The sequence below is a fragment of the Malurus melanocephalus genome, unplaced genomic scaffold (genome assembly GCF_030028575.1).
Source record: "Malurus melanocephalus ecotype Western Australia unplaced genomic scaffold, MMel_1.1 scaffold_518, whole genome shotgun sequence".
NCBI classification, from domain to species: Eukaryota; Metazoa; Chordata; class Aves; order Passeriformes; family Maluridae; genus Malurus; species Malurus melanocephalus.
This window is the reverse complement of record NW_026623750.1, coordinates 397455-417158: the sequence shown is the minus strand read 5'-3', so window position 1 is coordinate 417158 and position 19704 is coordinate 397455. Positions and strand designations below refer to the sequence as shown.

Sequence of the window (19704 nt, the reverse complement as noted above, 5' to 3'; positions counted from 1 at the left end):
GCAGGGACAGCCTGCAGCRGGATGGCCGTGCCCACTCTGCCCATCCATTGCTCTGTATCAGGCTGTGCACTCAAAGCCCCTTGCCCTGAGTTGGGTCWGAAACATCATGGTGATGACAGCTGCTCTCTTTCACATGTCCTGGCTGAGCCACACACCCCAGACAGGTCGGAGCAGACAGGACTGTGTTGGTAGCCACCTGGGTGACACAGGATCTGGGGATACCCTGCAGTTCCAGCCAGGCCTTCCCTGTTCATTGCTGCTTCCCTTCTGATTTCAGGGTGCAGTCATCCCTTGCCCAGCCATCTTGACTTGCATGCCCTGCTCTGCTGGCAAAGCTGYTGGCAGGGCTCGGCCTAGGTGAGCACATATTCCAGAGCCTAGAGAAAGAGAAGGGTGCACAGTTAGTCTTGCCCTCTCTCTGAGCAAGGCTCTGGGACCAGAGCAGGCCAGGGACCAGCCAGCCATGGCATGGCTGAGGGTGCCCTGGATGGGCTCTGCGATACGGCATTGCTCGTACCTGGTGTGTGTTGTGAGCCCTGCTCCTGGACGGGGACACCTGTGACACCGCATGGCAGAATGTGCAGCTGATCCCAGTGTTTGGGGGCACAAAGTGCTGCAAGTGCCCTGCTAGAGCCTGGGAGGGCTCTGCTCATACAAAGAGACTATGAAAGCAGATGTGTCCTTCAGGGTATAGGGCAAGACTGAGATGAGTTCAGAGCTCTGAGGGCAGGTAAATGCTGCAGCAGCTCAGAGCAAACACCTGTTTGGGCACTTTGATTTGCAGGTACTTGAAACAGAGATACAGAAGGGCAAAAAGCGCCGTAATAGCCYGAAACAGAGATACAGAAGGGCAAAGCGCCATAATAGCCCACTGTTAGCCATATGTTGGGTGTAGAAGACAGACTTGGAGGAAAAAGTGAATACTGGATGATAACACAAAGCTCCATGATTTCCTGTAGACATGCTCAGTGCAGTGTTCATGTCGGTGTTCATCGGGCAAAGCAGAGCAGGGTTCTGTGTTGAACCCTTCCAGCATCAGCTGTGGGGTTCTGAGATGAAACATTGGTGACATGCTGGCAGGACCAGGGGTGTTTGCAAAGATTCTACAGTAATGGATCTTCCCAGGGAGTGATTGCTAGGAGAGTGGAGAGCAAAGGGAAGGAAGAAGGCATCTGTTTTCAGAGGCGGTGCCCCTGTTGCTGGTATTTTGCTGTATCCTCCCAAAGATGTGATGGTTGATGTCACTGCTCTTATTCACAACATTCAAGGTGAGGGCTCCCTGTGAAGAACTGTAGAAGGATCACGTTTCACTGTTGAGTCAGGGAAGAAGGGAGATCAAATCACTGCTGCTAAGCAAGTTGCTGGAAAGAACATGGATGGCACTTATATAGTGGTGGACTTTGAACTGGCTGCTTCAAGTTTGGGGAGAAGCCTGGAGCTTTCTGAAAGTGCCACACGAGGCTCGGCACAGGCAAAAAGGCAATTYGGATGCTGAGTTTAATTAGAAAAGAAACAGAGAATGAAAGACAATATCATCACCCCACAGCTCAGATTTTACCCACGTTCTCTGGCCAGTTCCATTCCCTAAGTGAGCAGAAGTGCTAGAAACAGTTCAGAAAAAGATGTGAATGGGATCTCTGGCAGATAATGGTTCCAAGCAGAAAGAAAACATTTGTATATTCTTTGACATGGACAGAGCTGCAGGAACATCACACAGGTGTGCACAGTGTCATGGGGAAATGAGAAGYTGCTTTTATCACAACACAAGACTGGGTAGTTCCATAAGAACTGACCAGGCAGCAGGTTTAAAATAAACAGAGGCAGCACATCTTCATGCAGAACATAATTAAATTGTGAAATCATTGCCCAGAGTTGCATGGATTCAAAACTAGATGAATTCATGGAAAGAAAAAAGTCCATCAAAGGCTGATGAACACAAATACGATCTGTGGCTCAGGAAGTGTCTGAGCCAGAGGGGGCTGAGAGCCAGGGAGGTTTACGGGAGGATTATTCCATATGTACCATATTTCCCACATCTTTATGTATCCACTGCCAGCCCCTGCCAGAGCTGTGCTTCTGGCCAGAATGGCTCTGTATGCTCAGGACCAGGCTGGTGTTTGCAGCGACCCTCAGGGAGACCCAGATGTGCCCAAGTGGCCACTGTTTTACCAGTTTGCAGAGGCAAGCCCACTGCTATTGCTCTTTATTCCTGTTTGTGTGACTGAACTGGCATTTGTACATGGGGCTGTGTGGGTGTTGCTCATGTAACTCTTCCGACGAGTCTCTCTCGAAGAGGTCTGATTSCTCATGGAAGAGGAGAGTGTCCCTGCCTGCTGAGCAGGAGCCACTTGAGTCTGAGTTGAGGGCAGTGGGGGCRGACCCTGCCCCAGCCTGTGGCGGGGAGAGGTTGGAAGGGTCTCTAAASCATGGCCCCATGCAGAGGTGTCCACGCAGACCCTCCTTTCATCAAGAGCCAGGCTATATTTAGGTCTGTGCCTCCATCAGTGCTGGAAAAGGCTGTTCCAGATTCCTTGATCTGGTACTAGAAAACATCTCTTCATTTCCAGCCTAAACTAATTTCTGACCATTTTATACTCATTTGTTCTTGTGCCAATATTGTGTTTTTGCTTAAAAGGCTCTACTCTCTCCCTGGAATTTCCCTCCCTCTCCCAGTGTTTACAGAGCACAGTCCCAGAACTGCTGGGCCTGGCTGAATGAGTCCAGCTCCTCTGGTCTCCCTTCCCAGGGCTTCGGCACAGTGCCAGCAGCTTGGGCAACAGCTCTGGCCCTCACCTCCACTCAGAAACCCTCATCTTCTTCTCCYGAGTCCTGCTTGGATTCCACTTGGCCCTTTCCTAAATGTATTAAGTGGCACAGATCACTCTCCATGCACCACTGGGTCTGGGAGGGTGGTCCCTGCCATAGGATGTGCTGGTTGGATGGGAATGTGAGGTCTGTCCTCTTGAGGTGGGAATTTGGCATCTTCTGATGTGGAAGGAACAGTAGAGCCTGTGCCAAGTGGGAATCCTGTTCCACCAAAGAGTATGTGCTGGAGGAGGGTCTGGAACAGGGAAGGGATGTTTTCTGAGGATGTTTCGAAAACCTGACAGGTGCTGGGGACAGTGATGGGGCTGTATCCAGTTCCGTGGTTATCCAGAGAAGGTGTTTGTGCTCAATGCTGCAATGTGTGGGAAAGGAGGTAGCTTCCGTCTGGACACAAGGTTACCTGAGCATGTGTGATTGATGTCTCAGTAGTCTTGTGCTACACTGGCATAAAATGGGGGTCAAAAGTACCTACAGACAGGCAGTGCTACCCAGGAACAAAGGAGAGACGGGAAAAGCCCCAAGTTAAGATACCTGAGCCTCACAAGATCTGCCATTTGCACTTCCAGAGGTGGCAAACCTCCCTGGCTAACTGTGGGAACCGAGAAGATCCCTGACTGTGGCCAGGGGGGCTGGCACTGGGCTGTCAGGACTCACACATATTGGTGTTTGCAGCTGAAGGGGTCTGTTGGGGCAGAGAGAACCAGGACTGTTGTGGAGCCCTGCGCTTACTTACCCGTGGAGGCTCTGGGTGTAACACAGGTGAAGCAGTGCCCTCCCACAGCCCTGCAGTGTGCCCCCACCCTGCCAAGTGGGTTGTTAAATGGGGCAGAASGGGAGGAGGGCTGGTAAGGCAGAACCTCCCCTAGATGATTGCTGTGGACTCCTCCATGTTCCCACCCTCAGGCACAGCTTGTGGGTCCTGCCAGGGGTCTGTGCTGTGGGTGAGGTGCAGGGCTGGTACAAGAATGGTGCAGATCTSATGCCATGGTTGAGGGGCTGTGGGGTGACCTGAGAGTTTCCCTGTGCCACTGAACTGCTCGCTGGGCCATGCTGCAGGTGCTGGAAGAGAAGCCATCAGGACTCCTGGTCGCCTCCCTGCAGGCCAAGGACCCCGACGAGGGGGAGAACGGGACCATCATCTACTCATTGATAGGTACGAACTCCAGAACTGACAAATCACTGCTGCTCTGTCTGCAGCTATCACCCGGGCAGATGGGTGCCCACRCTGCCTGGGAGCCTGACACCACACTCCCCCTCCTTCCCACCCTCCCCTGCCCTCCCTCCTCCATGCTTCTCCCAACAGTGTTTCCCTCTCTCTGCAGGAGCCTGGGCAGAACGTTTCACTCTGCACATGGCTACTGGAGAGCTGCGGACAGCCACAGTTCTGCGCCGGACTGACCGTGCCGAGTACATCTTCACTGTGACAGCCAGTGACCGTGGCGCGGTGCCTCGCAGCACATCAGCTATCATTCGTGTCCAGGTACTTTGCCCCCAAGCTCCTCCTGTCCCTGTGCACCAGCTCTTCTCATCCCTCCACCACAGCTCCTTTCATTCCTGCACCCCAGCTCCTCCTGTCCCTGTACCATCTACCCCTCCCTTCCCSCTTGGAAGACACCATCCAGCTACTTGGCAGCTTTTATCCCCACCTCCTCATCCTCTGCCACCTTCATGCCTGGGCACCTTCTGCTCCTGCTCARCTGTTGATCCAGCACTAAAATCCATGTGGAGAACCTGGGATGGGAARGGCTGGGTCCATCTGCCCCTGTGCATGTTCTCATTTACAAAGTGACCAACTGCAGTTCTGCCTTCTCCAACCTTGGAGAGCCGACCCTGTCCTAGATCCCCTGGTGCAGGGAAGATGTCAGAGGTTCCCCGCACAGAGACTTCCACTCTTGCCAGCACCTACTGAAACCAGGGTGTTTATTCTAACCTGCAGGATGTTCCTYATGTCTGTGTCACTTTGATAATCCCTGCCTCATACTGCCCAGACAGCTACGTCCTTTCTCTACTCTTAGTCATAAGCCTCTTTTACTGCAGAGACTCTGGTTCCCCCCATCAAGGCACTCCYACAGAACATGGTTTCACATCTTCCCACTCCTGTCCTTGCAGTTGCCATCCTGTTGACTGTCCTTGCTGTGTCATCTCCACTAGCCCTGCCCATTGCTCCCTTGAGCCAGCTGGTCTCTGTCCGTTCTGTTACACAGCCATCCTCACTCTGTGCCTTTTCCCTGCTAGTGTGGGAACTCCAGAGCTGAGTTCTAGCCCAGGTGGGTGCAATACACCACATTCCCTCAAGGAGTGGAGCCTGGTGTTAGCCCTCCACAACTGCCTTCAGCCACCAACAACATATTTTATACCATTTTCTTTTTACACCATGTCTGTAACTGTTCTTGCCATCAGAGCTGTTCGGCAGCCTCCAGAACACTGAAGCCAGCTGGCCATCCCCATAATTCTGGCTTGCATCCCTGTAACAGATACTTGCTTGAYAGTCACTGGATTTGATCCCCTCTGGGCTGATGATTTTGTTGTTACTTCCATTTTCCCCAGCTCCTTGACTGGAATGTGCTTCTTCWAAGGGTTTTCCCTTCAGATCATACTGGGGTGGCGTTTACAGCATCCTCTCTCTCATCTGCGTGTGCACCTCATCCCAAAATTAACTCCAGTATCTTTAAAAAAATTAGTGATAGTATTTTTTCATCTTGGGGTCATACTGGATTCTCTATCTTTCTATACCTYCCACCAGGATGAGTGTGACCTCTGTTCTTACCCACTCTTGCTTATGTTTGCAGAATTGTTTCTGCTGCTATCTGTCAGMTTAGCAGTATCTGTGCCAGTCACAGACTCAAGGAGTGGCTGAGGGAAGGCATCTGTGAAAGTCACCTTCTCCAGACCCTGCTCAAATGGGGYTGTCCAGGTGACTTTTGGCTGTCAYCAAGGCTGGAGACTCCATCACCTGTGGTCAGCTTGTGCCAAGGCTCAGGCACCCTCACAATGAAAAGCATATTCTGAGGATCAGAGGGACCCTCCTATGCTCCAGCATGTGTCCTGGCACACAGCCCCCTGCACGTTCCCCTCACTCCTTCCTCTCCTCACAGGTGTTGCCATCCTCCCGGGTGCTGCCACGGCCTGATGCCACTGTGTTGACCCTGCATCCTCTCGAGGGAGTCAAGCCAGGGTCTGTGATTGGTTCAGTGGCCCCCCTGGATGCGCCTGCACGCGGACAACTGATCTACACTGTGGTAGGAGGTGGTGGGGATGGCACCTTTGTGGTCGATAGTGTGACAGGGGAGATTTATGCTGCCCGTGAGCTGGACTATGAAGCTGGGGCACGGCACGTGCTCCAGGTGAGTGCCGAGGACACACAACACGGTTATCCCTCCAGCCGGCTGGTGCTGGTCCAAATCCACGTGCAGGACTGCAATGACCAGGCACCCACCTTCCCCGAAGATCCCATTACCATTGTGGTGCCTGAGAATGCCCAGGCTGGCTCCTCCATCTTCACCTTTCAGGCACTGGATGGGGATGGAGTGGGCCCCAACAGTCAGGTGCGCTATGCTCTGCTGCACCTGGAGCCGCCCGGAGCCCCCTTCCAGCTCGACAGCCGCTCAGGGCAGCTGACCCTGCGCCAGAGCCTYGACCGGGAGGCTGCTGCCTCCTTCCTGCTGGTGGTGGAGGCCACAGACCAGGCCCGCAACGTCAGCCAGCGCCGCTCGGCTGCTGTCACRGCCCGTGTGTTTGTGACCGACGAGAACGACAATGTGCCCGTCTTCCTCTCCCCGGCCACCGTCAGTGTCATGGAGGACCAGCCCACGGGCTTTGTGGCACTGCACGTGGTGGCCCAGGACAGCGATCTGGGAGAGAATGGACGTGTGAGCTACTCCTTGCGAGCAGGCAACGGTGATGGCCGCTTCCACCTCAACCCCAGCACTGGTGAGGGCTGGGAGGGTGCAGGGGTGGTGGTGGAGATGCTGGGAACGTGGAGGCTGCAGGGGTACACGAGGATATTGCATGTTCTGTGGGAGGAACAGTGTGGGCTGGCGAGCCTGGAGGAGTGARACTGGGGGTGCAGAGAGCCCCAAGGACAGCGTCTGGTTGGTACAGTGCTGCTGTCTCCTGAGATCCATCTGTCCTGGCACACCCCAGCGCCTGCAGCCACATCGTCCCTGGGCGTAAGCCCCAGTGCTGTTGGTCCCAGCTTGCCCCTGACATGTGTCCACAGGCGCACTCTCCATCGTGCGAGCCCTGAACCGGGAAGAGGTGGCACAGCACAACCTGACGGTGGTGGCCACGGACCATGGYTTCCCACGCCGCTCCGCCACACAGCTGCTGTCCGTGCTGGTGCTGGACGTCAATGATGAGGCTCCTGCCTTTGAGAAACCCGAGTATGAGGCCCACATCATGGAGAACCTGCCAGCTGGCAGCCCAGTGCTGCAGGTGCTGGCCACAGACCGGGATCTGGGTGAGGATGCAGGCAAGGGTGAGCTGCCCAGTTGACTCAGGGCCTGTCTGGAGATGCAGCCTGAGGACTGGGCATACCCTGCTCCCTTCTGCCAGTCTGGAGAGCCTGGCTGACCAGAGGGAAGGATCAGCACCTGGCCTAGGGTGGGAGATGGGCTGGATCCTGGGAGAGGATGGGAATGGTACAAGGACTGTGGTTCCCTGTGGTCCCCTGGCCAGTGACCTTTGTTCTGTAGGGGCTTCTTGGCCCATCTGGCCTCCCACCAGGTTGGTTAGGCTGAGACCCCCACACACCTCTGCCAACAGGGAGCGAGCCCACCCTCTCACACAGCCTCTGAACCCYGGATGAGAGCTGGGAGCAGGGAGGTGCAGGGCTGGGAGCCAAGTGAGGTGCTGGGGCTGCTGCTWGGCTGTCCTTGGACCACTTTCATCCCTGCAGGTGCCAACGGGCAGGTGTCCTATGGGGGTCTCACTGGGGGTCCGTTCTCCATCCACCCACAAACGGGGCTCATTGTCACCACACGTCCCCTGGACCGGGAGGAGCAGGAGCAGCATGTGCTGACAGGTAGGCAAGGGGAGGCAGGGGTCGGTGTGGGTAGACAGGGGTGGGGGGTGTTGCAGGGAAGGGCAGGCCATGGGGAGGAAGGAGGGGCTGTGGGGCACAGCAGGGCTGTGGGGTGGTTTGAGGAATGCCAATGCTCTCATGCCTGGCTGTCCCTGTGGGTGCCTGGACATTGCCATACAACCGCTGTGGCCACAGCTCCGAGTCATCAGGGCAGCCTCTGGTACTCTCACTGTATCCTGCAGTCTATGCACGGGACGGCGGCCTGCCCCCCAGCCTCGCCAAGGCCACAGTGCGGATCACAGTGGGGGATGAGAATGACCATGCACCACACTTGGAAAGCGAGTCCTGCTCCGTGGAGGTTCCTGAAAACCAGAGCCGTGTGGCACTCTACACCCTGCGGGCCACTGATCCTGATGGTGGAGAGAACGGACGCTTGGAATACCGGCTAGCAGGTGAGATGCACTGGGAGCGCAGGGCTGGACAAGGACTTCTCCCTGGGCTTCCCTGGATCTGGGGGCATCACCTGCAGCAGTCCCATTCCACCTCAGTTCTCTCCTCCAAACTGCATGGCATTGCTGCCAGCTCTCAGCTCCCTGCTCCCAGTAAAGAGCATCCTAAGATCTGGACAGGCTGCACTCCTCATTCCCCAGGCTTGTGTCTGGTTTCCTAGGCTTAAACCAGTTCCATACCTCTCCTGGCCACTCTGACTTGTGAATTCACAGGCTGCCAAGTCAGATCTCTGCTGTATCCTGTCACATGCTGTCTGGCAACTTCCCATGGCAGCAGCACTGGCCTGTGAGTGGTTAGAGTCAGTTCTTCACACAGACCTGGCCCAAGAAGGTCTGCTCTCACTGGGGCCCACTTTACCCACCCTGCTAGATCACATGGTGATGGGGCTTCATGCTCTCCAGGGCCTTTCTCATTCCTGTTACAGGCATGCTGCCTGTTATTTCCCCTCTTCTCTTTTAGGTGGAGACCCTGAGCAGGATTTCAGCCTAGACCCCATCTCCGGTGTCCTCTCTACTGCACATGCCCTTGACCGAGAGCAAATTGCTTCCTACAGCCTCATCATAGTGGTGCAGGACCATGGCTCACCCCCACGCAGTGCCACCATGTCGGTGACTGTGCAGGTGTTGGACCTCAATGACAATGCACCCAGTTTCTCTCAGGCCACCTACACAGTGGAGGTGCCAGAGGACTTGCCAGTCGGTGCCCTAGTGCTGCAGCTGGTGGCCGAAGACCCAGATGAGGGCACCAATGGGCAGGTCTCTTACTACCTGGGCAATGAGTCGCTGGGCATGTTCCAGGTGGAGCCACAGAGTGGGCGCATCCGGAGCGCACAGGCACTGGACCGGGAGCGCCAGCCCTCCTACAGCTTCCTGGCCAAAGCTGTGGACTCGGCACCATGGGAGCCCAAGAGCGCGGCTGTGCGTGTCACTGTCACAGTGCGAGACGTCAATGACCATGTTCCAGCCTTCCTGCACAGCCCGCTCACCRTCAACCTGTCCCGCCACACGCCGCTCAAGCAGGTGGTGGCCACCATGAGGGCCGAGGACAAGGATGCAGGTGCCAATGCCTCCATCCTGTACCGCTTTGCCACCCCCAGCTCCGCCTTCGCAATCAACTCCTACACAGGGGACATCCAGCTGCTGCAGCCCCTTGGCTCACTCAGCCAGCGCCAGCGGACGCTCTTCGTGCTGGCCACAGACCTGGGGCAGCCGGCGCTCTCCTCCACGGGGGTAGTGGTGATCCATGTGCAGGAGGAGCCGTACCAGGGGCTGCGCTTTCCCCGCAGCACCAGCGACGTGGCCCTGGCCGAAAATGCTGCCCCAGGTACCCACTGGCATGACCAGAAAGCGCCGGGATGGAATGGGGCAGAGCATGAGGGGAGGTGGGAGCAGTGCTATGGGGAACTCAGGCCAGGGAACACAGTGGGGTCTGGGGAAACCCTGTGGGTTGTCCTCAGTGTGTTCAGATCACTGTAGACAGCCACAAGTGTCCAAGTGCTCCCGCAAGGTCTCCAGGGTCACAGTGAGACCACAGAAAAACCAAGGACAGGCGCAATGACCCCAGGCTCTCAGCCCAACATTACCATTAGATCTTCAGTCACCTGTCAGCAGTGTCCTCAGGCAAAGCAGTGCTCCTGTGGTACAGCATGCACTGCCACGCGTCACCCTGACTCTTTGCCATGTGCCCTGAGGCTCCACKGTACCTTCTTACTCTTTTGCTCTTCCAGGCACTGAGGTGGCGAGTGTCCAGGCCATGCACACGGCGGGCTCCTCAGGGCACATCACCTACAGCATCATCAGTGGCAATGAGAAGAACACCTTCCTGATCCAGCCCAGCTCAGGTACAGCTCCAGGAACACTTGGGGAGCTTTGCCTGTGCCTTCTCAGGTGCTCGGGGCCCCCAGGGCACAGGAACACGATCCACACTCTGTACCCATTAGTTTAGAGGTGTTAGTACCAGAACGTGGACAATGCCCTGTCACTGATGTTAGCACTGYTCCCAGTGCAATTGTAGTCCCCCATATTTAGAMCYTTTCCCAAAACCTCAGAGRGCACRRTTAGATGGGATTTTGGGAAGACATTCTTCCCTTGTGAGGGTGGGGAGGCCCTGGCACAGGTTGCCCAGAGAAGTTGGGGCTGTCCTATCCCTGGAAGTGTTCAAGGCCAGGTTGGACGGGGCTTGGAGCAACCTGGGACAGTGGAAGGTGTCCCTAYGTGCCCATAGGAATGTTGTCAATTGGTTTAGTAAAGCCTGTTGCCTGCCCTCCTCCTTCTCAGGTCTCCTCTTGTCGCTCCAGCAGCCTAGGTGCCCATRGCTCAGGTTGGTGGCAATGGGTGTCTGTCCTCAGAGCAGTTTGCAAGGCTCTGACTGGACTCAAAGCTGCAGTGAGGTGACTTTGTCTTGGAGAAGGATGAGCTTATGTCATGGTAGGAGCAGCTCTTTCGGCTCCACACCTTGGGGGGAGTCTCCAGGTGGGAGGACTGTTGCATGCTGTAATGTCAGCAGGAGCTGCCTGTCCCCAGCAAGGTGTGAGAGTTACCATTCAAGGAAGCTCTTGAGGATGATAAGTGGGGATTGGCAGTGTGGGGAGTGCTTGGAAGAACTCAGTGTGTCTGTCCTGTCCATCTGAGAATGGGTAGAGGGAGATATGGGTAGGTGGATGGATGGACAGACGGACGGATGGACGGACGGATGGATGGATGGACCTGCTGGTGTATCACTCCCCACTTCTTGCTGTTCTACTTCCAGGTACCATCTCAGTGAAGGACTCCAGTAGCCTGGACTTTGAGGCCAGCCCCCGGCTGCGCCTGGTGATCCAGGCAGAGACCATGGCTTCCTTTGGCTTTATGGCCATAAACCTCAACCTCCAGGATGTGAACGACAACCTGCCCCGCTTCCAGCTGCAGAATTATGTGGCATTCATCTGGGAGTCACAGAGCTACGACTCACCTGTCATCCAGGTATAGCTGGGGCACAAACAGGGACACCTGARCCCTGGCCTGGCTGGAGTTAAGGGACTAGAGCTGCACGGGCCTGGGGTTGGCACCAGCTCACAAGTACTGCCTCAGAGGCTCCACAGCCGAATCCCATGTGCCTTTGCAGGTGCTGGCAGATGACCTAGACCAGGGAGCCAACGGACAGGTTACTTACGCCATTAACCAGTCCCTGCCAATGCCGGGCTTGTACCACATTGACCCTCAGACTGGCACCATTACCACTGCTGCCATCCTGGACAGAGAGATCTGGTCCCAGACCCGGTGAGTGCAGCCAGGCTCAAGGGTGCCTGGACAGGGACAGAGTTTTGCAGCGCAGTCCTGGGGCACGGGAGGTGCTCCCAAAGCTGTCCCAGCCTGGCTGTGAAATGGCTCTATCAAGCAGTACAGCTGAGAGTCAGTGGGAGTGAAAGACATGGGAAGCAGATGGCCAAGATGAGCCCATGCACAGCCTAGTGCAGAGCTGAGAAGATTGTGAGGGCCCTGGGCTCATCCATTCCCCTTCCTGCCTGTTTAATCCGCACTGCATCTGCTCAATCACTTCCACCACCAAGAACATGACCCTTGTGTCCTGCCTCATGGCTCCAGGCCCCTGCACTAGCCTGAGCCCCCCCGTGATGTCCCCCTATATCCAGACAGGCCCTCTGGGCCCCTCACCACATGTACACACTCTGGACATGTCCATTCACCCTGACCACACWTATGAGAAATGCTGGCAAACACCCCACCATGAATCAGACTTCTGCCCTTTCCCACACACCTTGCTCAGGTGCGGTCCCCCAGTCCATGTTTTCCCCCTCCACATGTGCCCCAATGGCTGTGGGTCGCTCTGCTCTCTTCCCTGGTGYGGGGGTCTGAGGTATTCCTTCCATCCACATAGCCCTCATCATTCCAGAGAGGCTCCAAGTGTTCCCCAGCAGYCAGAGAGCCTCAGCCACCTGCCTGCACCCACACACCTTTCAGACTTCAGCTCATGCCTTAGGTGTGCATAAACCTGCTGCCCTGTCCCTCCATGCTCTCCATGTACCACACCCACTGCCCCACACATGCTTTCCAAATCACAGAATTCTTGAGATTGGAAAAGACATCTGAGATTATTGAGTCYAACGTGTGAACAATCACCATCTTTGTCAGCTAGACTAAAGCACTGAGTGCCACATCTGGTCTTTTCTTAAATACCTCCARTGAATGTGCTGCACAGATCCATCACCCTGGACTCTGAGCTGCTGTGCACAGTTTCCCCACACACACACACTCCAGCCCTGTGCATACCTGCAGTTCATGTCCCAGGTGTCGTGCAGGAGTGCAGTGCATGTTCCAGAAACTGCGCACAGGTGAGGTGCTCCCTCACACGTGCGGGCACATGTCTGACCCTCATGCCTGCCCACAGCTTGGTGGTGACAGCGATGGACCGAGGAACGCCACCGCTCATGGGCTCGGCCACACTGACCGTGGTGGTGATGGATGTCAATGACAATAGCCCTACCATCCCGGTCCCCTGGGAGATCCGTGTCCCTGAGAGTGAGTGCCGTAGCACTGAGGGCCAGAACTGGGACGTGATGGGCACCGTGGGGTGGGGAGGAGCCCCCAGGGAGGCCGGACCAGTCCCTGCCAGGAACTGGGTCACACTATCCTGCTGAAGCCCCCTGAGTTCTCCAGCATGACCCCTGTGCTGCTGCCATGTCTTGAGGGAGCCACCTGAATTACCAACTCGGGTAATTACCAACAGCTGGGCTCTGGCTGCAGGCACCTGCCCTGCCTGCTCAGAGTCCTCAGCCAGTGTGCCCTGTGCCCATGCTAACCTCCATCTCCCTTCCAAGTCGCCAAGACCTTCCTCTTCCCCTGGCATCTCCCTCTCCCATGGCATCTTTCCCTCTTCCCGGTGCTTGGGCTCTGGACCAAACAGGTTTCCCACCAGGTGAGCCAGACGTGCTGGGCAGGGATGGGGCTGCTCACTCACATCTCTGCTCCTCACAGACACACTGCTGGGCACCCAGATAGCCCAGCTGACTGGGAACGATGTGGACTCAGGCCCTGCGCTTTCCTACACGCTGCTGCTGGAGAGGGATGTGGCAGACACCTTTGGGGTGCTGCGCTACGGTGGCCATGTTGTCCTGACGGGGCCACTGGACCACGAACAGCGCAGCCACTACACCCTCACCCTGCGTGCCTCTGACACACGCCATGAGACTGAGGCCAACCTCACCGTCCTTGTGGAGGATGTGAATGACAATGTGCCCACCTTCACCCAGGGTTTCTATCAGGTACGTGCACCAGGTGTGCCAGGTAGYAGGGACCATCCCACACAAGCCCTTTGCAGCTCCTGCCTGGCTCTTCTGCCCATACAAAGCACAGAGGATGGGTCTGAACCCCTCCTGGTCCTGCTTTCTGACCCAYATCTGCATCGTGACATCCCTCATGCTGTCACTGTGGCATAAAAGGAGTTGAAACCAGGTAGGGTTGAAACCAGCTGTGCAAGGGGCACAGCTGAATACAGAGGGTCCAGCTGAAATGGATGAGCAGAATGGGGAGGCCAGAGGGAGTGAGAGATGAGCCACAGCCGATACAAATGTTTTGGTGAGACCTAGGCAGGTTCCTGTTGAAGGCTGGCTTGGGCAGTGTGTGCTGCAGCTCTGGAGYCCAGGCAAGGAGCTGAGGAGCCCCAGGAATGCTTGAAGGATTTGGGAGCACAGACTCCCTGTCTGTGATTTCTGTGGCCAGTGAGAGGCTGCACCACCTTGGCTATGGCTGCCTGGCCAGCCCCAGACCCTCCTCCCAGCGCTGCTGAGGGCTCTGGGCATAGGGGAACCAGGTGCTGACTGGGGTTTCTTCATCTTCCAGGTGCTGCTGCCAGAGCACACACCTGCTGGCAGTGTCATCCTCACGGTGAGCGCAACCGACCCCGACTCAGGGAGCAATGGAGACATCACCTTCCGCCTGGCTGTGCCCAGCTTTGATGTTGCCATCGACCCCAGCAATGGTGCGTGGACTTGGTGCTCTGTGGGCCTCTATCATGCGTCAGTCTAAGGGTGCGTGTGGAGGGGAGTGCCCCCATGCTGGCTCTGTTCGAGCCCTCCCCAGGCCACTTTCTGGTGTGGCTGGTGAGGCAGACACAGCAGGGTGACCATCGAATGCTCCTCCAGCTGATACCCTTCCCACCTCCCATCGGTCCCCATGCTGACCCCAGCTTTGTGYTCCACAGGGACCCTCTTCACCACCCGGCAAGTGGAGTTCAACGCCAGCCAGCCCACCCTGGACCTGGTGGTGGAGGCCCGTGACCATGGCTCTCCCAGCCTCTCATCCTGGGCCACAGTGCAGCTCCAGATTCTGGATGTGAACGATCACAGCCCCCACTTCCAGGAGCTGTGCTACAACGCCAGTGTTCCTGAGGACCTGCGCCCAGGCACCACTGTGCTAACGTTGGAGGCGGGTGATGCCGACCTCTCCCGGGAGAATGCTGGGTTTGACTACACCATTGTCAGTGGGAATGGCGGCAATGCCTTCCAGGTGGAGAGCCGGGTGGCCTGGGCYGGGGGACAGCTCCGCACACAGGGAGCCCTGGTGCTCGTGGAGTCCCTGGACTTTGAGGCCATCCCACTGTACAACTTGACTGTGGCAGCCTCAGACCGGGGCCTGCCACAGCGCAGTGCCACCGTGCCCGTGCTCATCACTGTGCAGGACGTCAACGACAACCCGCCCGTGTTCACCCGGGCCGAGTACCGTGCGGCGGTGAGTGAGGCTGCGCTGCCTGGCACTGAGCTGCTGCGTGTGGCAGCCCATGATGCTGACTCGGGGCCACGTGGCCACGTCCACTACACCATCAGCTCAGGTGACCAGCATGGGCTGTTCCAGCTGCACGAGAGCACAGGGGCTCTGAGCCTGGCACGGCCACTGGATCGAGAGGCCCAGGCACTGCACACACTGGTGGTGCGGGCCACGGACACACCAGGTGGGCACTTTGCACTGGTCCCTGTGGCCATCGAGGTGAAGGACATCAATGACAACAAGCCGTACTTCCCAGTGGAGGTGCTGAGTGCCAGCATCCGGGAGAACTTGCCACCTGGCACGCTGGTCACCACACTGCGTGCTATTGATGCTGACACTGGCACCTTTGGGGAGCTACGGTACATGGTGCTGGAGCAGGCAGTGGGGGATCTCAACATAGGTGATGGCCGGGATGCCTTTGCCATCAATGGGAGTTCTGGGGAGCTGCGCTCCCGCCTCACCTTTGACTATGAGCGAGCCAAAGCCTTCCAGCTCCTGGTTCGGGCCACCGACACTGGCAATGCCTCRGCCACTGTGACTGTGCGGGTGCTGGTTACAGGGGAGGATGAGTACGATCCCATCTTCCTGAGCCCCTCCTTCAACTTCGAGGTACCTGAGGGTGCGCGCAAAGGGCAGAGCATCGGGCGGGTGCTGGCCACGGATGAGGATGAGGGGGCTGATGGTGTTGTGCTGTACACCCTCGCAAAGCCCTCACCATACTTTGCCATCAACCAGACCACGGGCACCATCTACCTGCGTGTGGACAGCCAGCCCCAGGCTGGGGCTGGACGCACCAAGAGGGAGCCACGGGAGATGAGCCTGGAGGTGCAGGCACGCAGCCCCCTGCCTGCTTCCCGTGCAGCCTCTGCTCAGGTCACCATTGACGTAACGCATACCTCCTTTGGCCTGGCACCTGACCTCAACCTTCTGCTGGTGGCTGTGGCTGCCTCACTGGGTGTCGTGGTGGTGCTGGCTGCCGTGGCCATCGTGCTGGCACTAGTGCGCTCCCGGCAGCGCCGGGGCCCCAAGAAGGCAGAGGGAGATGGGGCACTGACCCGTGCACAGAGTGGGTCCTTGCAGAAGCTGGGCCGTGAGGAGCCAGCACTGCCTGGGGCTGAACATATCTACCACCAGGCGCTGCCAGGGTACGGGACTGAGCCGGCAGGGCCCTACACGCGGGGCGGCTCACTAGACCCCTCACATTCCAGTGGCCGTGGCTCTGCTGAAGCCGCTGAGGATGACGAGATACGGATGATCAATGAGTACCCACGCGTGGCCAGCATCACAGCCTCCATGCAGGAGCACATCGCTGCCCGCGGCCCTGACTCTGGCATCCAGCAGGATGCTGACCAGCTCTCTGACATCTCCTGTGAGCCAGCTGCGCTGGAGAGTGCCCAATGGTTCAAGAGCAAGAAGGGCTCTGGGCTGCTGCTGCCRGGGCCACCCCTTCAGCTGTACCGTGAGGATGGGACAGGCAGCGCCTTCCTGGGCGTCCGCTGCGGCCTCAGYGTCTCCTCTCAGCCCCAGGACTACGCCTTCCCTGAGGATGGCAAGCCCTCTGTGGAGGGCTCACTCACTGCCATCGTGGCCAGTGACGAGGAGCTCCGCGGCAGCTACAACTGGGATTACCTGCTGAACTGGTGTCCCCAGTTCCAGCCACTGGCCAGTGTCTTCACGGAGATCGCCCGCCTCAAGGATGAGAGCTCCCTGCGCAAGCCCTTCCCAGCCAAGCCCAAGGCAGAACCCAAGCCCCGCATCGACCCCCCGCCCCTCATCACCTCAGTGGCTCATCCAGGCGCCAAGTCTGTGCCCCCGAAGCCACCACCAGGCAGGACCTTCCCACACCCGTCCTCCCTGCGCCGCTCACCCATCAGCCACGAGGGTTCCATTTCATCCTCTGCCATGTCGCCCAGCTTCTCCCCATCGCTGTCCCCGCTGGCCGCCCGCTCCCCTGTGGTCTCACCCTTCGGCATCTCACAGGGACCATCCACCTCCACCATCAGCGCTGAGCACTCACTGGAGCCCCCTGAGGAGGCCGAGCTCAGAATTTAGAGCTGGGCCCCTGGACTCCTCTGCCCCAGCCCRCAGCCAAAGGGCCGGAGTGGGGCCCAGGGCGGGGCCCAGTTCAGGGCTGCTAAAATGGGTACTCATCCCACTTCCAGCACTGTGCTTGATCTGGGCCCCCAAGGACTACGGGTGTCCTTTGGGACTCTGGCCCCTGTTGTTTTCCACCGTCTGGCAGACCCTGTGCTGGCTGGTGCCCTATGGACTGCTGACCCCAGTGCGGGCACGCCGGGGTGATGGTCCATGTGCTGCTTGCAGTGGCTCAGATTGGYGCTGGGCAGGATGGGGCTTCACGGTACTTAGGGCTCCAGGAGTGGCTGGGATCAGAGGGGTGCTGCAGGCCCAGACCCTGCCCTACCCAGCTCTGGGGGCCATGCAGGAACCCCAGTGCAGGAGGACCCTGAGCCATCCCTAGGGACCATAGGAGCTCTCAGGGCAGGGCACGATGCCCCAGGGCACAGATGCTGCCTGCCCATCAGCCTGTGATGCCTGCGGGGATGAACCTGTCCCCTGACTGGGAGGGGACAACCATCCCAGGCAGTGGCAGAAGGCAGCAGTGCCTGTGTCTTGTTGCCTATCCGTGGCTGGGCAGGGAGAGGAGAGCCTTTGAGGTCTCTCCTGTCCTTTCACTACCCACTATTGCAGGTGAYGCTTCCAGGGAATTTCTTGCCTAGACTTTCAGGGAGCAGTTCCTGCGGTTCCTGGGAGGGAGGTGCATGCCCTGCTCAACATGGGAGCCCCGTTCCTGGGACCAGGTGCCTGTCCGGGCAGGGGTCCCAGGGAGGGACAGTGGCCAGGCACAGTCAGCACAATGGGGCTGGCAGAGCTGTGTGAGCTGACAGGGACAGCCCAGCCTCGGGAGCAGCAGTGATGGCTGCTGTGACCTGCACCAGTCTCAGACCCAGCAGGAAGCCTGCAGCTGCAGGGGCACMGGTGCAAGGAGGTACCCCAAAAAGCCACATAGCCCAGCATGTTCTCTTACAGCCACAGTGGAGAAATAGGGCATCTGGCCTTTCCTGTGGCCCTGCTGCATGACTGTTCCCTGAGACCGTTTGGGCCACCTCCTCACATATGGTCAAGGTGCCAGAAACCCCTGCCCCTGTACGGGGCTGCTYTGCACCCCCATTATGCATGTTGTGAGCATGGGACAGAGCCCCTGCAATGGGGCAGGTCCCCATCTCCTCCCAGCACTGTGCATGGCCAGCTACACAGGCAGCGTCACAGCAGGCTTAGCCCACATCAGAGCTTTTCACGAGCCCATGGCTGCTCATAGGGAGCAGCCACTCATCGTAGGCCCTGGGACAGTGGCTTTGGCTTCTGCCACTGTAGCCCTGGTGCTCCTGGAGGCTGTGAGCCCCACGCAGCCATGGGTCAAAGCAAGGGCTGGAACAGCATGGGGTGCCCCACAGCAGCCCTGAATGCCCAGTCTGGGCATGAGTGTATTTGGGGCTCAGAKAGGACGCCCCATGGCTGAGCAGGGCCTGGGGAAAGCTCCTTCCCATCACACGGTCCCCAGAGCCAGCATGTCCACAGTGTGGCTGCAGCCTCAGCCCCAAAGGTGTTGTCACAGCAGACAAATGCATCACTTCTGCTTGTCCCTGCTATTTCCCATGAAGAGCCATCTGTGGCTGCAGCTCCATCTGGCATAGTCAGCCCCTCATCTCCCTTGTGCTATGGGGTCTTGGCACAGGCTAGTGGGTGCCAGGTGCTGTTGTAGGCACAGGGCAGTGACAGAGGACAGGATCTGCAACAGTGAAAGGGGCCATGCTCTCTCTGCCGGGGATCCACAAGGACCTGAGGTGCCTGGGAGGGGGAGACAGTTCTGCCTTGGCACAGGGACAGGCCACAGAGGCTCTTGGGGTGGGCACCCCATCCCCACTGTCCTGTTCACAAGCACTGTGTGAATTGTGCTCCCCGGGCCCTGTGGGATCCCACACTGGGGTGCCCCATGCCCTCTGGCCCTGTGCTGCCCAGGCTGCCCACACAGACCAGCTCCATTGCATGTCTGGGATGCATACACAGATGGATCACCCTGCACGCCACAGGAAGGGTCAWACGTGCACCCTGCTTTGGGCTGGGGTCATTGAGCCCCCAGTTATTTATTTTTACACATTGTACTACAATTCCTGTTTTTACTCGTTTGTACCTTTTGTATTGTGTCTCGTGGAGCTGCATGTACCAGCGCTGCCCACGGCCGCGCAGGGGCCGCCTGGTGCAGCCTGAACCCAAGTGCCAACTTCTCAAAAAATGCCTTAATAAACCACACGTTTGTACAGACACAGCCCCATCACTGCTGCCGTGGGCTCATGCCAGGCTGGTGCCATGTCCTACAGGACTGACAGGGGAGAAGGTGGGGCAGACCGGACCTGCACCATGGAGGGCTCATGGGGCCTGGGCAGGCCCAAGCACCCACATCCATGGCTGTATCCTGCCCTTTCCCCAAAATGCCAGTGAAGCTGCAGCAGGACCATGGCCCTCGGGCTGTCCAGCAGCAAGGCTGAACATGTTTCCATACAGGCACGC

The 19704-nt window shown here is 57.9% G+C and overlaps 1 protein-coding gene across 1 annotated transcript in view; it reads left to right on the top strand.

Moving 5' to 3' along the window:
* The window catches only part of DCHS1 (dachsous cadherin-related 1), a 43627-nt gene extending 24125 nt beyond the window's left edge, over positions 1-19502 (top strand). Inside the window, exons 8-21 of the mRNA XM_057381613.1 lie at positions 3883-3979; positions 4149-4306; positions 5922-6756; positions 7046-7285; positions 7724-7849; positions 8092-8301; positions 8819-9682; positions 10086-10199; positions 11108-11319; positions 11462-11616; positions 12743-12873; positions 13330-13616; positions 14194-14332; positions 14555-19502. Of these exons, the coding sequence (XP_057237596.1) occupies positions 3883-3979; positions 4149-4306; positions 5922-6756; positions 7046-7285; positions 7724-7849; positions 8092-8301; positions 8819-9682; positions 10086-10199; positions 11108-11319; positions 11462-11616; positions 12743-12873; positions 13330-13616; positions 14194-14332; positions 14555-17169 (6183 nt within the window). The 3' untranslated portion in view covers positions 17170-19502. The remainder of the gene's footprint in view (positions 1-3882; positions 3980-4148; positions 4307-5921; positions 6757-7045; positions 7286-7723; positions 7850-8091; positions 8302-8818; positions 9683-10085; positions 10200-11107; positions 11320-11461; positions 11617-12742; positions 12874-13329; positions 13617-14193; positions 14333-14554) is intronic.
* The last annotated feature ends 202 nt before the right edge of the window (positions 19503-19704 follow it).